Source organism: Bombina bombina, chromosome 9 (genome assembly GCF_027579735.1).
Source record: "Bombina bombina isolate aBomBom1 chromosome 9, aBomBom1.pri, whole genome shotgun sequence".
NCBI classification, from domain to species: domain Eukaryota; kingdom Metazoa; phylum Chordata; class Amphibia; order Anura; family Bombinatoridae; genus Bombina; species Bombina bombina.
In genome coordinates, this window is record NC_069507.1 from 15,282,983 (window position 1) to 15,302,908 (window position 19,926).

The 19,926-nt window shown below is 43.0% G+C and overlaps 1 protein-coding gene across 4 annotated transcripts in view; it reads right to left on the reverse strand.

Annotated features, from left to right (window-relative positions):
* The window catches only part of NUDT13 (nudix hydrolase 13), a 134,124-nt gene that overhangs the window by 94,661 nt on the left and 19,537 nt on the right, over nt 1-19,926 (reverse strand). For 2 of the 4 annotated variants that reach the window (XM_053691906.1, XM_053691909.1), the window contains exon 2: nt 10,392-10,491. In XM_053691906.1, coding sequence (XP_053547881.1) covers nt 10,392-10,491 — 100 coding nt within the window. Of the gene's footprint in view, nt 1-10,391; nt 10,492-14,749; nt 14,951-19,926 lie in introns of all 4 variants that reach the window. The other 2 variants (XM_053691907.1, XM_053691908.1) reach the window with 2 other exon arrangements.

A 19,926-nucleotide genomic window follows, 5' to 3' on the forward strand; every position in this document is an offset into this window, starting at 1 on the left:
ATATTATACTATACACTGAGTACTATATTGTACTATATACTATACACACAGAGTACTATATTGTACTATATACTATACACTAAGTACTATATTATACTATATACTGAGTACTATATTATACTATATACTGAGTACTATATTATACTATACACTGAGTACTATATTGTACTATATACTATACAAACTGAGTACTATATTGTACTATATACTATACACAGAGTACTATATTGTACTATATACTATACACACAGAGTACTATATTGTACTATATACTATACACACAGAGTACTATATTGTACTATATACTATACACTAAGTATTATATTATACTATATACTAAGTACTCTATTATACTATACACTGAGTACTATATTGTACTATATACTATACACTAAGTACTATATTATACTATATACTAAGTACTCTATTATACTATACACTGAGTACTATATTGTACTATATACTATACACACAGAGTACTATATTGTACTATATACTATACACTAAGTACTATATTATACTATATACTAAGTACTCTATTATACTATACACGGAGTACTATATTGTACTATATACTATACAAACTGAGTACTATATTGTACTATATACTATACACTAAGTACTATATTATACTATATACTGAGTACTATATTATACTATACACAGAGTACTATATTGTACTATATACTATACACACAGAGTACTATATTGTACTATATACTATACAGAGTACTATATTCTATACACACAGAGTACTATATTGTATTATTATTATTATTATTTATATGTATAGCGCCGCCAAATTCCGTAGCGCTGAGTACATTAATAGCGGTATACAATGACAAGGATTTGTGATAAAATACAAAACATAACAAAACTAAACAAATCTAGTACAGGAGGAAGAGGGCCCTGCTTCGGAGAACTCACAGTCTACAGGTTTAGGGTGCAGAGATATAAGGTTGGGGTAGCTTGTTACATCGGTTGTAGTTGCAGCAGTGAGTCAGGCAGTTCATGTATTAGTTTGGTTCGGATGAGGGATGGAGGAGTGATGGTAAGCCTCTCTGAATAGGTGAGTTTTCAAGGAGCGTCTGAAGCTATACAAGGTTGGAGACAGTCTAATGGAGCGGGGTAGAGAGTTCCAGAGGACAGGAGCAGCACGTGTGAAGTCTTGGAGGCGGGAGTGGGACGTAGAGATAACACGAGTGGAGAGATGTAGGTCAGAGGGTGATCGAAGAGGACGGGATGGGGAATATTTCACGATGAGAGAGGAAATATAGTTGGGAGTTAGACTGTTGACTGCTTTGTAAGTTAGGGTTAATACTTTAAATTGTATTTTGGAATGTATGGGGAGCCAGTGTAGAGACTGGCAGAGCGGAGCAGCTGATGTAGATCGGCGACTTAGGTGGATGAGTCTAGCAGAAGCATTCATAATAGATTGGAGGGAGGAGAGGCAGTGTTTTGGAAGGCCATTTAGGAGTAGAGTGCAATAATCAATGCGTGACAGGATGAGGGAATGAATAAGTATTTTGTAGTTTTTTGAGTAAGGAAGGAACGAATTCTGGAAATGTTGCGTAAGTGTGAATGGCAAGATTTGGTAAGTGCTTGTATATGTGGGTTGAATGTGAGCTCTGAGTCTAGTGTGACCCCAAGACAGTGGACCTGGGGTGAGGTGTTGAGAATAGAGTTTCCAACCGTCAGAGAAATGTCAGGTGTTGGATGTCTCGAAGAGGGGGGAATAAGAAGCAGCTCAGTTTTGGACAGATTGAGTTAGAGGTAGTGTGAAGACATCCAAGAGAAAATTGCAGATAGGCAGTCAGAAATCTGGTTGAGTAAAGAGGGAGAGATATCAGGAGAGGAAAGATAGATTTGGGTATCATCAGCATATAGGTGGTACTGGAATCCAAAGGAGGGTATAAGTTTTCCAAGGCAGGATGTATAAAGAGAGAAAAACATAATTTATGCTTACCTGATAAATTCCTTTCTTCTGTAGTGTGATCAGTCCACGGGTCATCATTACTTCTGGGATATTACTCCTCCCCAACAGGAAGTGCAAGAGGATTCACCCAGCAGAGCTGCATATAGCTCCTCCCCTCTACGTCACTCCCAGTCATTCGACCAAGGACCAACGAGAAAGGAAAAGCCAAGGGTGAAGTGGTGACTGGAGTATAAATTAAAAAATATTTACCTGCCTTAAAAACAGGGCGGGCCGTGGACTGATCACACTACAGAAGAAAGGAATTTATCAGGTAAGCATAAATTATGTTTTCTTCTGTTAAGTGTGATCAGTCCACGGGTCATCATTACTTCTGGGATACCAATACCAAAGCAAAAGTACACGGATGACGGGAGGGATAGGCAGGCTCTTTATACAGAAGGAACCACTGCCTGAAGAACCTTTCTCCCAAAAATAGCCTCCGATGAAGCAAAAGTGTCAAATTTGTAAAATTTGGAAAAAGTATGAAGCGAAGACCAAGTTGCAGCCTTGCAAATCTGTTCAACAGAGGCCTCATTCTTGAAGGCCCAAGTGGAAGCCACAGCTCTAGTAGAATGAGCTGTAATTCTTTCAGGAGGCTGCTGTCCAGCAGTCTCATAAGCTAAACGAATTATGCTACGAAGCCAAAAAGAAAGAGAGGTAGCGGAAGCTTTTTGACCTCTCCTCTGCCCAGAGTAAATGACAAACAGAGAAGACGTTTGTCGAAATTCCTTAGTTGCCTGTAAGTAAAATTTTAGAGCACGGACTACATCCAGGTTGTGCAGTAGACGTTCCTTCTTTGAAGAAGGATTTGGGCATAAAGAAGGAACAACAATCTCTTGATTGATATTCCTGTTAGTAACTACCTTAGGTAAGAACCCAGGTTTAGTACGCAGGACTACCTTATCCGAATGAAAAATCAAATAAGGAGAATCACAATGTAAGGCTGATAATTCAGAGACTCTTCGAGCCGAGGAAATAGCCATTAAAAATAGAACTTTCCAAGATAACAACTTTATATCAATGGAATGAAGGGGTTCAAACGGAACGCCCTGTAAAACATTAAGAACAAGGTTTAAACTCCATGGTGGAGCAACAGTTTTAAACACAGGCTTAATCCTGGCCAAAGCCTGACAAAAAGCCTGGACGTCAGGAACTTCTGACAGACGTTTGTGTAGCAGAATGGACAGAGCTGAGATCTGTCCCTTTAAAGAACTAGCAGATAAACCCTTTTCTAAACCTTCTTGTAGAAAAGACAATATCCTAGGAATCCTAACCTTACTCCAAGAGTAACCTTTGGATTCACACCAATATAGGTATTTATGCCATATCTTATGGTAAATCTTTCTGGTAACAGGTTTCCTAGCCTGTATTAAGGTATCAATAACTGACTCAGAAAACCCACGTCTTGATAAAATCAAGCGTTCAATTTCCAAGCAGTCAGCTTCAGAGAAGTTAGATTTTGATGTTTGAAGGGACCCTGTATCAGAAGGTCCTGTTTCAGAGGTAGAGACCAAGGTGGACAGGATGACATGTCCACCAGGTCTGCATACCAAGTCCTGCGTGGCCACGCAGGAGCTATTAGAATCACTGATGCTCTCTCTTGTTTGATTCTGGCAATCAATCGAGGAAGCAACGGGAAGGGTGGAAACACGTAAGCCATCCTGAAGTCCCAAGGTGCTGTCAGAGCATCTATCAGGACTGCTCCTGGATCCCTGGATCTGGACCCGTAACGAGGAAGCTTGGCGTTCTGTCGAGACGCCATGAGATCTATCTCTGGTTTGCCCCAACGTCGAAGTATTTGGGCAAAGACCTCCGGATGAAGTTCCCACTCCCCCGGATGAAAAGTCTGACGACTTAAGAAATCCGCCTCCCAGTTCTCCACTCCCGGGATGTGGATTGCTGACAGGCGGCAAGAGTGAGACTCTGCCCAGCGAATTATCTTTGATACTTCCATCATAGCTAGGGAGCTTCTTGTCCCTCCCTGATGGTTGATGTAAGCTACAGTCGTGATGTTGTCCGACTGAAACCTGATGAACCCCCGAGTTGTCAACTGGGGCCAAGCCAGGAGGGCATTGAGAACTGCTCTCAATTCCAGAATGTTTATTGGCAGGAGACTCTCCTCCTGACTCCATTGTCCCTGAGCCTTCAGAGAATTCCAGACGGCACCCCAACCTAGAAGGCTGGCGTCTGTTGTTACAATTGTCCAGTCTGGTCTGCTGAATGGCATCCCCCTGGACAGATGTGGCCGAGAAAGCCACCATAGAAGAGAATTTCTGGTCTCTTGATCCAGATTCAGAGAAGGGGATAAGTCTGAGTAATCCCCATTCCACTGACTTAGCATGCACAGTTGCAGTGGTCTGAGGTGTAAGCGTGCAAAGGGTACTATGTCCATTGCCGCTACCATTAAGCCGATTACCTCCATGCATTGAGCCACTGACGGGTGTTGAATGGAATGAAGGGTGCGGCAAGCACTTTGAAGTCTTGTTAGCCTGTCCTCTGTCAGGTAAATCTTCATTTCTACAGAATCTATAAGAGTCCCCAGGAAGGGAACTCTTGTGAGTGGAACGAGTGAACTTTTCTTTTCGTTCACCTTCCATCCATGTGACCTTAGAAATGCCAGCACTAACTCTGTATGAGACTTGGCAGTTTGAAAGCTTGAAGCTTGTATCAGAATGTCGTCTAGGTATGGAGCTACCGAGATTCCCCGCGGTCTTAGTACCGCCAGAAGAGCACCCAGAACCTTTGTGAAGATTCTTAGAGCTGTAGCCAATCCGAATGGAAGAGCCACAAACTGGTAATGCCTGTCTAGGAAGGCAAACCTTAGGTACCGAAAATGATCTTTGTGAATCGGTATGTGAAGGTAAGCATCTTTTAAATCTACAGTGGTCATGTACTGACCTTCTTGGATCATAGGTAAAATTGTCCGAATAGTCTCCATCTTGAACGATGGAACTCTTAGGAATTTGTTTAGGATCTTTAAGTCCAGGATTGGTCTGAAAGTTCCCTCTTTTTTGGGAACCACAAACAGATTTGAGTAAAACCCCTGTCCCTGTTCTGATCGTGGAACTGGATGGATTACTCCCATTAACAAGAGCTCTTGTACGCAGCGTAGAAACGCCTCTTTCTTTGTCTGGATTGTTGACAATCTTGACAGATGAAATCTCTCTCTTGGAGGAGAGTATTTGAAGTCCAGAAGGTATCCCTGAGATATTATCTCTAGCGCCCAGGGATCCTGAACATCTCTTGCCCAAGCCTGGGCGAAGAGAGAAAGTCTGCCCCCCACTAGATCCGATCCCGGATCGGGGGCCCTCAATTCATGCTGTTTTAGGGGCAGCAGCAGGTTTCCTAGTCTGCTTGCCCTTGTTCCAGGACTGGTTAGGTTTCCAGCCTTGTCTGTAGCGAGCAACAGCTCCTTCCTGTTTTGGTGCAGAGGAAGTTGATGCTGCTCCTGCTTTGAAATTACGAAAGGAACGAAAATTAGACTGTCTAGTCTTGGCTTTGGCTTTGTCCTGAGGCAGGGCATGGCCTTTACCTCCTGTAATGTCAGCGATAATCTCTTTCAACCCGGGCCCGAATAAGGTCTGCCCTTTGAAAGGTATATTAAGCAATTTAGACTTAGAAGTAACATCAGCTGACCAGGATTTTAGCCACAGCGCCCTGCGTGCCTGAATGGCGAATCCTGAATTCTTCGCCGTAAGTTTAGTAAGATGTACTACGGCCTCCGAAATGAATGAATTAGCTAGTTTAAGGACTCTAAGCCTGTCCGTAATGTCGTCCAGAGTAGCTGAACCAATGTTCTCTTCCAGAGACTCAATCCAGAATGCCGCTGCAGCCGTGATCGGCGCAATGCATGCAAGGGGTTGCAATATAAAACCTTGTTGAACAAACATTTTCTTAAGGTAACCCTCTAACTTTTTATCCATTGGATCTGAAAAAGCACAGCTATCCTCCACCGGGATAGTGGTACGCTTAGCTAAGGTAGAAACTGCTCCCTCCACCTTAGGGACCGTTTGCCATAAGTCCCTTGTGGTGGCGTCTATTGGAAACATTTTTCTAAATATCGGAGGGGGTGAGAACGGCACACCGGGTCTATCCCACTCCTTAGTAACAATTTCAGTAAGTCTCTTAGGTATAGGAAAAACCTCAGTACTCGTCGGTACCGCAAAATATTTATCCAACCTACACATTTTCTCTGGTATTGCAACTGTGTTACAATCATTCAGAGCCGCTAACACCTCCCCTAGTAATACACGGATGTTTTCCAGTTTAAATTTAAAATTTGAAATATCTGAATCCAGTCTGTTTGGATCAGAACCGTCACCCACAGAATGAAGTTCTCCGTCCTCATGTTCTGCCACCTGTGACGCAGTGTCTAACATGGCCCTAATATTATCAGCGCACTCTGTTCTCACCCCAGAGTGATCACGCTTACCTCTTAGTTCTGGTAATTTAGCCAAAACCTCAGTCATAACAGTAGCCATATCCTGTAATGTGATTTGTAATGGCCGCCCAGATGTACTCGGCGCTACAATATCACGCACCTCCCTCTGAGCGGGAGATGTAGGTACTGACACGTGAGGCGAGTTAGTCGGCATAACTCTCCCCTCGTTGTTTGGTGAAATTTGTTCAATTTGTACAGATTGATTTTTATTTAAAGTAGCATCAATACAGTTAGTACATAAATTTCTATTGGGCTCCACTTTGGCATTGCAACAAATGACACAGGTATCATCCTCTGAATCAGACATGTTTAACACACTAGCAAATAAACTTGCAACTTGGAAATACAATTCAATTAGAATAATATTAAAACGTACTGTGCCTTTAAGAAGCACAGAAGATCTATGACAGTTGAAAATTAATAAATTGAAACAGTTATAGCCTCAATCCTTGTAAACAACACAACTTTAGCAAAGGTTTAATCCCATTAGCAAAGATAACAAATTCTGAAAGCAGGAAACAAATTACAGAATAAACGTTTTTTATCTCAGTCAAACTATAATTTTCACAGCTCTGCTGAGAGAAATTACCTCCCTCAAAATAAGTTTTGAAGACCCCTGAGCTCTGTAGAGATGAACCGGATCATGCAGGGAATACAATGAGTTGCTGACTGAAATATTTGATGCATAGTAAAAGCGCCAAAAAACGGCCCCTCCCCCTCACACACAGCAGTGAGGGAGAACAGAAACTGTCAGAAAACAGATTAAGCAACTGCCAAGTGGAAAAATAGTGCCCAAACATTTATTCACTCAGTACCTCAGCAAATGAAAACGATTTTACATTCCAGCAAAAACGTTAAACATAATCTCTAGTTATTAAACAGCTTTATGTATTTCTTACAGTGTAATTCTAGTGAAGTACCATTCCCCAGAATACTGAAGTGTAAAGTATACATACATGACATTATATCGGTATGGCAGGATTTTCTCATCAATTCCATTGTCAGAAAATAAAAACTGCTACATACCTCTATGCAGATTCATCTGCCCGCTGTCCCCTGATCTGAAGTTTACCTCTCCTCAGATGGCCGAGAAACAGCAATATGATCTTAACTACTCCGGCTAAAATCATAACAAAAACTCTGGTAGATTCTTCTTCAAACTCTGCCAGAGAGATAATAACACACTCCGGTGCTATTTTAAAATAACAAACTTTTGATTGAAGATATAAAACTAAGTATAATCACCATAGTCCTCTCACACATCCTATCTAGTCGTTGGGTGCAAGAGAATGACTGGGAGTGACGTAGAGGGGAGGAGCTATATGCAGCTCTGCTGGGTGAATCCTCTTGCACTTCCTGTTGGGGAGGAGTAATATCCCAGAAGTAATGATGACCCGTGGACTGATCACACTTAACAGAAGAAAGCAAGGGACCTAAGACAGAGCCTTGCGGTACTCCAACTGAGAGAGGCATAGGATCACAAGATACGTTGTTAAAGGAAACTGAAAACGAGCGGTTTGAGAGATAAGAGGCAAACCAGGAGAGGGCTGTGTCTCGGATGCCAAATTAATGTAGTTTTTTTAGGAGGATAGGATGGTTGACTGTGTCAAAAGTAGCGGACAGGTCAAGAAGTATTAGTAAGGAGTAGTGTCCTTTTGCTTTAGCTGATAACAGTTCATTTGTTACTGTAGCTAGAGCAGTTTCTGTTGAGTGTTTAGTGCGGAAACCAGATTGTAGTGGATCAAGTAAAGAGTTTGTTGTGAGAAACTGAGTTAGCCGATTATAGACCAGTCGTTCCAATAATTTTGAAGCAAAGGGAAGTAAGGAGACCGGTCGATAGTTAGAAGGCGTGGAGGTGTTAGGATTGGTATGATTGATGCATGCTTGAATGTATCAGGAAATGTGCCAGCAGTGAGAAATTGGTTAAAGAGATGAGATGGGATAGGGGTTAGTGAAGCAGAGAGAGAGGGAAGAATATACTATACACTGAGTACTATATTTTACTATATACTATACACTGAGTACTATATACTATACACACAGAGTACTATATTGTACTATATACTATACACACAGAGTACTATATTGTACTATATACTATACACACAGAGTACTATATTGTACTATATACTATACACAGAGGGTACTATATTGTACTATAAACTATACACACAGAGTACTATATCGTACTATATACTATACACATACCTATATACTATACACTGAGTACTATATTGTACTATATACTATACACATACCTATATACTATACACTGAGTACTATATTGTACTATATCCTATACACTGAGTACTATATTGTACTATATACTATACACAGAGTACTATATTGTACTATATACTATACACACAGAGTACTATATACTATACACACAGCGTACTATACTGTATTGTACTATATACTATACACTGAGTACTATATACTATACACACAGAGTACAATATTGTACTATATACTATACACACAGAGTACTATATTGTACTATATACTATACACACAAAGTACTATATTGTACTATATACTATACACACAGAGTACTATATCGTACTATATACTATACACATACCTATATACTATACACTGAGTACTATATTGTACTATATACTATACACACAGAGTACTATATTGTACTATAAACTATACACACAGAGTACTATATCGTACTATATACTATACACATACCTATATACTATACACTGAGTACTATATTGTACTATATACTATACACATACCTATATACTATATTGTACTATATACTATACACATACCTATATACTATACACTGAGTACTATATTGTACTATATACTATACACATACCTATATACTATATTGTACTATATACTATACACATACCTATATACTATACACTGAGTACTATATTGTACTATATACTATACACATACCTATATACTATATTGTACTATATACTATACACATACCTATATACTATACACTGAGTACTATATTGTACTATATACTATACACATACCTATATACTATATTGTACTATATACTATACACATACCTATATACTATACACTGAGTACTATATTGTACTATATACTATACACATACCTATATACTATACACTGAGTACTATATTGTACTATATACTATACACATACCTATATACTATATTGTACTATATACTATACACATACCTATATACTATATTGTACTATATACTATACACATACCTATATACTATATTGTACTATATACTATACACATACCTATATACTATATTGTACTATATACTATACACATATCTATATACTATACACTGAGTACTATATTGTACTATGTACTATAGTGTGCTCTGGCACATAAGCTATATTCTTTTTTGTCTTTTCCATATGGTTATACAAATGTATTTATCTTTTCTGAGATTATATAAACATTAATATATAAAAATCAGACGTAAATGGAAACATACTAACAAATTTGTATTTTGAATTCTATTGGCTTTAAAGGGAGAATGTTTAGCCGTGACAGTGGCGCTGTAAATTCTCCCACAAGGCCTCATTGCTGTCTCCCCCGCAGGCAGCTCTAGTTGCACCACTGCACGGGCTTACTTCATACTAAAGGCTGTGACACACTGCAAGCGGAGCGGCGCGCAGCGTGTACATGCGGCTGTGTGCGCTCAGTGTGTCCTGCCTTTTCATCTCTGAGCACTCTTCTGCGTCAGGTCGCGTAGCTGAGCGCTCAGAGATGAAATATTTGAACTTCAGAAGCGATGCGACGCGGAGCCAAGCAGCTGCTTCGCCTCGCGCCGCATCGCTTGCAGTGTGTCACAGCCTTAACAAAAAGCAAGTCTCAGCTGATGGGTAAACTCACCCTCTGCTTGTCTCTGGTCACTGTGTGTAACCAGCGATCCCTATGTGATGACTGACATCTCTCTGCTGCCAGTTAAAGTCAGTATTGTGTCCTAGCCTGAAAACTGTAGCTGTACTTACCTGGTGTGCCTTACGTATGATGAGTAGTGCCTTATACATAGGGATGTGACCGGCCTGCGCGCAACACGTCCCAGCATCTTCAGCGCCTGGCAAACAGCTCCTAAAGTAACAGCACGTGAATTTATTAACTTGTGTGATTAACACAACATCTAACTGTAACAGTAACCTTAAGTTGTATTTTATTGTTATAAAAAATTTGTATACCAGCCAAGTGGGAAAGCTTTCTGAATACATTAATATCACGTTTGATGCAATTCCTTTTCAATGGTTAAACAACAACCACCTCTTTCCCTATTTGGAGGAGCCAATTTGGACGTGTTACAGCAGCAGACACAGTTGGTAACAATCGTATTAGCAAATATCCACTGTTTTGCAGTATGTTATCTTATCACCTCTGCTAAGAAAAGTTAGCAGGGTTAGGGATGGGTATGTAGCAGGGTTATGGAAGGGTATGTAGCAGGGTTAGGGACAGGTATGTAGCATGGTTAGGGACGGGTATGTAGCAGGGTAAGGGACGGGTATGTAGCAGGGTAAGGGACGTGGAGGGTAGCAGGGTAAGGGACGGGTATGTAGCAGGGTTAGGGACTGATATGTAACAGGGTTAGGGACGGGTATGTAGCAGGGTTAGGGACGGGTATGTAGCAGGGTTAGGGAAGGGTATGTAGCAGGGTTAGGGAAGGGTATGTAGCAGGGTTAGGGAAGGGTATGTAGCAGGGTTAGGGACAGGTATGTAGCAGAGTTAGCGACAAGTATGTAGCAGGGTAAGGGACATGTGCAATTCCAAGTCCGAGTTAACACAGGAAATGGGGCAAATTTGAAAATAAATGTAAACTGAAAAGCCATTTAACATTTGTTCCATTTGGATCATGAAGACAAATTTGAGCGGGATGAAACTAGTGCAGCAATTTTAGTCAAATTCACTTCATTATCAAATTTGCCTTTTTTCTCCTTTTATCCCTTAGATCATCATATCTAGCTATGCTGTTATTGGCTCACCTGATGTGCTCAGCTATCTCCCAGTAGTGCACTGCTGCTCTGGAGCGGACTTTAACTATGTGCTTAACACACATGCAATGGTTAAACACACAGTTCTATACAAACAACATGCACTAATTACAGCATTTTCTTTTTTACTGTTATTCTGTAAAGTAAATGGCTGATGTAAAGACACCAAAAGCTGACATATAAATAATACTCCGCACACTGCTGTATCCCTAGAAAATTACTCTCCTCAGGGTTCTGACCCAACTGCTCTGCTGCGTATCCGTGTTTAGGTCACAAAACTCAGTACCAAGGGTTTTGATCGCTTGCTCCACCAACAAATATCTCTTATTGTTCCAAACAAACCAAACGTCCCACATGATCTTACGGGATTTACAGACAAGCAGCTGCAGTGTAACCTTCCCAATAGCAAAGCTGTGATACACGTTACACCCCAACAGCTAAAGGAAGAGACACGTTACACCCCAATAGCTGAAGGAGGAAGAGACACACGTTACACCCCAACAGCTATAGGAAAAGACATGTTACACCCCAACAGCTAAAGGAAGAGACACGTTACACCCCAACAGCTAAAGGAAGAGACACGTTACACCCCAACAGCTAAAGGAAGAGAAACGTTACACCCCAATAGCTGAAGGAGGAAGAGACACGTTACACCCCAATAGCTGAAGGAGGAAGAGACACACGTTACACCCCAACAGATATAGGAAAAGACATGTTACACCCCAACAGCTAAAGGAAGAGACACGTTACACCCCAACAGCTAAAGGAAGAGACACGTTACACCCCAACAGCTAAAGGAAGAGACACGTTACACCCCAACAGCTAAAGGAAGAGACACGTTACACCCCAACAGCTAAAGGAAGAGAAACGTTACACCCCAATAGCTGAAGGAGGAAGAGACACGTTACACCCCAATAGCTATAGGAAAAGACATGTTACACCCCAACAGCTATAGGAAAAGACATGTTACACCCCAACAGCTAAAGGAAGAGACACGTTACACCCCAACAGATATAGGAAAAGACATGTTACACCCCAACAGCTAAAGGAAGAGACACGTTACACCCCAATAGCTGAAGGAGGAAGAGACACACGTTACACCCCAACAGATATAGGAAAAGACACGTTACACCCCAACAGCTAAAGGAAGAGACACGTTACACCCCAACAGCTAAAGGAAGAGACACGTTACACCCCAACAGCTAAAGGAAGAGAAACGTTACACCCCAATAGCTGAAGGAGGAAGAGACACGTTACACCCCAATAGCTATAGGAAAAGACACGTTACACCCCAATAGCTGAAGGAAGAGACACGTTACACCCCAATAGCTAAAGGAAGACACACGTTACACCCCAATAGCAAAGCTGTGATACACGTTACACCCCAACAGCTGAAGGAAGAGACACGTTATACCCCAATAGCAAAGCTGTGATACACGTTATACCCCAACAGCTAAAGGAAGAGACACGTTACACCCCAATAGCTAAAGGAAGAGACACGTTACACCCCAATAGCTAAAGGAAGAGACACGTTACACCCCAACAGCTAAAGGAAGAGACACGTTATACCCCAACAGCTAAAGGAAGAGACACGTTACACCCCAATAGTTAAAGGAAGAGACACGTTACACCCCAACAGCTTAAGGAAGAGACACGTTGCACCCCAATAGCTAAAGAGACACGTTGCACCCCAATAGCTAAAGGAAGAGACACGTTGCACCCCAATAGCTAAAGGAAGAGACACGTTGCACCCCAATAGCTAAAGGAAGAGACACGTTGCACCCCAATAGCTAAAGGAAGAGACATGTTGCACCCCAATAGCTAAAGGAAGAGACACGTTGCACCCCAATAGCTAAAGGAAGAGACACGTTACACCCCAATAGCAAAGCTGTGATACACGTTATACCCCAACAGCTAAAGGAACAGACACGTTACACCCCAATAGCAAAGCTGTGATACACATTACACCCCAACAGCTAAAGGAAGAGACAAGTTACACCCCAACAGCTGAAGGAAGAGACACGTTACACCCCAATAGCTAAAGGAAGAGACACGTTACACCCCAACAGCTTAAGTAAGAGACACGTTACACCCCAATAGCTAAAGGAAGAGACGTTACACCCCAATAACTAAAAGGAAGAGACGTTACACCCCAACAGCTTAAGGAAGAGACACGTTACACCCCAATAACTAAAGGAAGAGACACGTTACACCCCAATAGCAAAGCTGTGATACACATTACACCCCAACAGCTAAAGGAAGAGACAAGTTACACCCCAACAGCTGAAGGAAGAGACACGTTACACCCCAATAGCTAAAGGAAGAGACACGTTACACCCCAATAGCTAAAGGAAGAGACACGTTGCACCCCAATAGCTAAAGGAAGAGACATGTTACACCCCAACAGCTAAAGGAAGAGACACGTTACACCCCAATAGCTAAAGGAAGAGACACGTTACACCCCAATAGCTAAAGGAAGAGACACGTTACACCCCAATAGCTAAAGGAAGAGACACGTTACACCCCAATAGCTAAAGGAAGAGACACGTTGCACCCCAATAGCTAAAGGAAGAGACATGTTACACCCCAACAGCTAAAGGAAGAGACACGTTACACCCCAATAGCTAAAGGAAGAGACACGTTACACCCCAACAGCTAAAGGAAGAGACACGTTACACCCCAATAGCTAAAGGAAGAGACACGTTACACCCCAATAGCTAAAGGAAGAGACGTTACACCCCAACAGCTTAAGTAAGAGACACGTTACACCCCAACAGCTAAAGGAAGAGACACGTTACACCCCAATAGTTAAAGGAAGAGACACGTTACACCCCAATAGCTAAAGGAAGAGACATTACACCCCAACAGCTTAAGGAAGAGACACGTTACACCCCAATAGCTAAAGGAAGAGACACGTTACACCCCAACAGCTAAAGGAAGAGACACGTTACACCCCAATAGCTAAAGGAAGAGACATGTTACACCCCAATAGCTAAAGGAAGAGACACGTTACACCCCAATAGCTAAAGGAAGAGACACGTTACACCCCAATAGCTAAAGGAAGAGACACGTTACACCCCAATAGCTAAAGGAAGAGACACGTTGTACAGTTCTCTCTAGTTCCCTGAATATATATATATATATATATACATATATTCTTGTTGATATTTAGTTGTATTTTACTTGTTTGTATTTATATATTCTGGCAATCGGTACCATAAGCATAGAGATAAACATAAAGTTGGTTGTAACTTCTCTACAAAGCCGTCTGTCAGTAGGTGAGGTCTTGCTGTGCATGCACATAGCCTTATACGCACATCACATGTATATATGACCCAGTGTTTGCTACTTACAAGTAAATGTCCAGATGGAGATTCCCTGGGTGGGATGAGCAAACAGCATCTGCTTTATTATGGTCTGTGTGCACCTGAACAAACAAGTAGCTCTGTTATTTGCATGTGCGAGAGCTCTAAACACATCCTGTGCAACCCTGCAAGATACTCGTTACTTCCTCCAGTTGCACCAGCTCCTATTTCATGCAGAGAACTGCAGCACTGCAATACAATACAGGATTAACCCTTTGGCTTCCAAAGAAGGGTGCAACTTTAAGGCAGCCAATGTTTTAATAGAAAGTACGGCAACTAAAGCTATAGGACAAGACTAGGGGGCCGATTTATCAATGGCTGGCGGACATCGCTGAATGCCGACAGCATACGCTGTCAGCATTTAACATTGCACAAGCAGTTCTGGTGAACTGCTTGTGCAATGCCAACCCCTGTAGATTCGCGGCCAATCGGCCGCTAGCAGGGGGTGTCAATCAACCCGATCATACACGATTGGGTGGATTAATGTCCGCAGCCTCAGAGGCAGCGGACGATTTAAGGAGCAGCGGTCTTAAGACCGCTGCTTCTTAAGTCCTGTTTCCGGCGAGCCTAAATGCTCGTGCAGAAACAGGGATATTTGGCCCCATTCAAGCCATAATAAATCGGCCCCTAAGAATTTAATTTTGATATTAATTTATAGGATAACAACTCATCCTATAAGGAATTTATATATAGAAAACCCTTTATCCAAACTGCTTATGGTTGGAAAAGGTTTGGGTTTATTAATAGTTTGGATTTTGGAATATTTGCATCTGTAAAATGGGACAGTTTGGAAGGGGATGGGACCAAGTGTAAACATCTTGTGTCATTTAGGTAATATTTACAGCATATACATATAACCTAAAGGTAGTTTTTAAATACGTTTGTATATATAGCACCCTCAGAAAGAAGTACAGTACCGTAATCAGAAAGGTAATATTTGCATTTAGAACACACAAAAAACCAAACCAAATATTTACAGTCAGGTAGAAATAGTACTTTTTGATCATTTTATTTAAAAAAAATAATTAATTAAAAAGATTGGGTTTAAGAATAAGTTTGGATTTTGGAATTCTGCATTTGGAGAATTTTATGTGTGTGTGTGTGGCCTTTCATACACAGTGCTGGGTACCTCACAACAGTGGTTAAATGGACACTGAACCCAATTTTTTTCTTTTGTGATTCAGATAGAGCAGCAATTTTAAGCAACCTTCTAATTTACTCCTATTGTCAAATTTTCTTCCTTCTCTTGGTATCTTTATTTGAAATGCAAGAATGTAAGTTTAGATGCCGGCCCATTTTTGGTGAATAACCTGGGTTATTCTTGCTGATTGGTGGATAAATTCATCAACCAATAAAAAAGTGCTGTCCAGAGTACTGAAACAAACAAAAAAAAGCTTAGATGCCTTTTTTCAAATAAAGATAGCAAGTGAATGAAGAAAAATTGATAATAGGAGTAAATTAGAAAGTTACTTAAAATTGCTGCTCTATCTGAATCACGAAAGAAAAAAATTGGGTTCAGTGTCCCATTAAGATGGGAACATATTAGACAGAATTAAACTTTTTGTAATTAAAAACAATAAAACAAAAACAATTAAAAAAAAAGTTTACTGTTTGAGAATAAAGAATATTCTGCTTCAGGCTGAAGCTAAAACAGGAAACAATATCTAAATAAACAACATCTCAACACACAGACCCCTGGCACAGTAAGCACTACCTGACAAACCGAGCAGTCCTCATGGTTAGTACTGTGCCTGCACTGGGCACAAGAGGGTACACACAGACCCCTGGCACAGTAAGCACTACCTGACAAACCGAGCAGACCTCATGGTTAGTACTGTGCCTGCACTGGGCACAAGAGGGTACACACAGACCCCTGGCACAGTAAGCACTACCTGACAAACCGAGCAGACCTCATGGTTAGTACTGTGCCTGCACTGAGCACAAGAGGGTACACACAGACCCCTGGCACAGTAAGCACTACCTGACAAACCGAGCAGTCCTCATGGTTAGTACTGTGCCTGCACTGGGCACAAGAGGGTACACACAGACCCCTGGCACAGTAAGCACTACCTGACAAACCGAGCAGTCCTCATGGTTAGTACTGTGCCTGCACTGGGCACAAGAGGGTACACACAGACCCCTGGCACAGTAAGCACTACCTGACAAACAAACCAACCAGACCTTATGGTCAGTACTGTGCCTGCACTGGGCACAAGATGGTACACACAGACCCCTGGCACAGTAAGCACTACCTGACAAACAAACCAACCAGACCTTATGGTCAGTACTGTGCCTGCACTGGGCACAAGAGGGTACACACAGAACCCTGGCACAGTAAGCACTACCTGACAAACCGAGCAGACCTCATGGTTAGTACTGTGACTGCACTGAGCACAAGAGGGTACACACAGACCCCTGGCACAGTAAGCACTACCTGACAAACCGAGCAGACCTCATGGTCAGTACTGTGCCTGCACTGAGCACAAGAGGTACACACAGACCCCTGGCACAGTAAGCACTACCTGACAAACAAACAGAGCAGACCTCATGGTTAGTACTGTGCCTGCACTGGGCACAAGAGTGTACACACAGACCCCTGGCACAGTAAGCACTACCTGACAAACCGAGCAGACCTCATGGTTAGTACTGTGCCTGCACTGAGCACAAGAGGTACACACAGACCCCTGGCACAGTAAGCACTACCTGACAAACAAACCGAGCAGACCTCATGGTTAGTACTGTGCCTGCACTGGGCACAAGAGGGTACACACAGACCCTTGGCACAGTAAGCACTACCTGACAAACAAACCGAGCAGACCTCATGGTCAGTACTGTGCCTGCACTGGGCACAAGAGTGTACACACAGACCCCTGGCACAGTAAGCACTACCTGACAAACCGAGCAGACCTCATGGTTAGTACTGTGCCTGCACTGAGCACAAGAGGTACACACAGACCCCTGGCACAGTAAGCACTACCTGACAAACAAACCGAGCAGACCTCATGGTTAGTACTGTGCCTGCACAGGGCACAAGAGGGTACACACAGACCCTTGGCACAGTAAGCACTACCTGACAAACAAACCGAGCAGACCTCATGGTCAGTACTGTGCATGCACTGGGCACAAGAGGGTACACACAGAACCCTGGCACAGTAAGCACTACCTGACAAACCGAGCAGACCTCATGGTCTATACTTTGCCTGCACTGGGCACAAGAGGGTACACACAGACCCCTGGCACAGTAAGCACTACCTGAGAAACAAACCAACCAGACCTCATGGTTAGTACTGTGCCTGCACTGAGCACAAGAGGTACACACAGACCCTTGGCACAGTAAGCACTACCTGACAAACAAACCGAGCAGACCTTATGGTCAGTACTGTGCCTGCACTGGGCACAAGAGGGTACACACAGAACCCTGGCACAGTAAGCACTACCTGACAAACCGAGCAATCCTCATGGTTAGTACTGTGCCTGCACAGACCCCTGGCACAGTAAGCACTACCTGACAAACAAACCAACCAGACCTCATGGTTAGTACTGTGCCTGCACTGAGCACAAGAGGTACACACAGACCCTTGGCACAGTAAGCACTACCTGACAAACAAACCGAGCAGACCTTATGGTCAGTACTGTGCCTGCACTGGGCACAAGAGGGTACACACAGAACCCTGGCACAGTAAGCACTACCTGACAAACCGAGCAGACCTCATGGTCTTTACTTTGCCTGCACTGGGCACAAGAGGGTACACACAGACCCCTGGCACAGTAAGCACTACCTGAGAAACAAACTGAGCAGACCTCATGGTTAGTACTGTGCCTGCACTGGGCACAAGAGGGTACACACAGACCCCTGGCACAGTAAGCACTACCTGACAAACAAACCAGTCCTCATGGTTAGTACTGTGCCTACACTGGGCACAAGAGGGTACACACAGACCCCTGGCACAGTAAGCACTACCTGACAAACAAACCGAGCAGACCTCATGGTTAGTACTGTGACTGCACTGAGCACAAGAGGGTACACACAGACACCTGGCACAGTAAGCACTACCTGACAAACCAAGCAGTCCTCATGGTTAGTACTGTGCCTGCACTGGGAACAAGAGGTACACAGACCCCTGGCACAGTAAGCACTACCTGACAAACAAACCGAGCAGACCTCATGGTTAGTACTGTACCTGCACTGGGCACAAGAGGGTACACACAGACCCCTGGCACAGTAAGCACTACCTGACAAACAAACCAACCAGACCTCATGGTTAGTACTGTGCCTGCACTGAGCCCAAGAGGGTACACACAGACCCCTGGCACAGTAAGCACTACCTGACAAACAAACCAACCAGACCTCATGGTTAGTACTGTGCATGCACTGGGCACAAGAGGTACACACAGACCCCTGGCACAGTAAGCACTACCTGACAAACAAACCAACCAGACCTTATGGTTAGTACTGTGCCTGCACTGGGCACAAGAGGGTACACACAGAACCCTGGCACAGTAAGCACTACCTGACAAACAAACCGAGCAGACCTGATGGTTAGTACTGTGCCTGCACTGAGCACAAGAGGTACACACAGACCCCTGGCACAGTAAGCACTACCTGACAAACACACCGAGCAGACCTCATGGTTAGTACTGTGCCTGCACTGGGCACAAGAGGTACACACAGACCCCAGGCACAGTAAGCACTACCTGACAAACAAATCGAGCAGACCTTATGGTCAGTACTGTGCCTGCACTGGGCACAAGAGGGTACACACAGAACCCTGGCACAGTAAGCACTACCTGAGAAACCGAGCAGACCTCATGGTTAGTACTGTGCCTGCACTGAGCACAAGAGGGTACACACAGACCCCTGGCACAGTAAGCACTACCTGACAAACAAACCGAGCAGACCTCATGGTTAGTACTGTGCCTGCACTGGGCACAAGAGGGTACACACAGACCCCTGGCACAGTAAGCACTACCTGACAAACCGAGCAGACCTCATGGTTAGTACTGTGCCTGCACTGAGCACAAGAGGTACACACAGACCCCTGGCACAGTAAGCACTACCTGACAAACAAACCGAGCAGACCTCATGGTTAGTACTGTGCCTGCACTGGGCACAAGAGGGTACACACAGACCCCTGGCACAGTAAGCACTACCTGACAAACCGAGC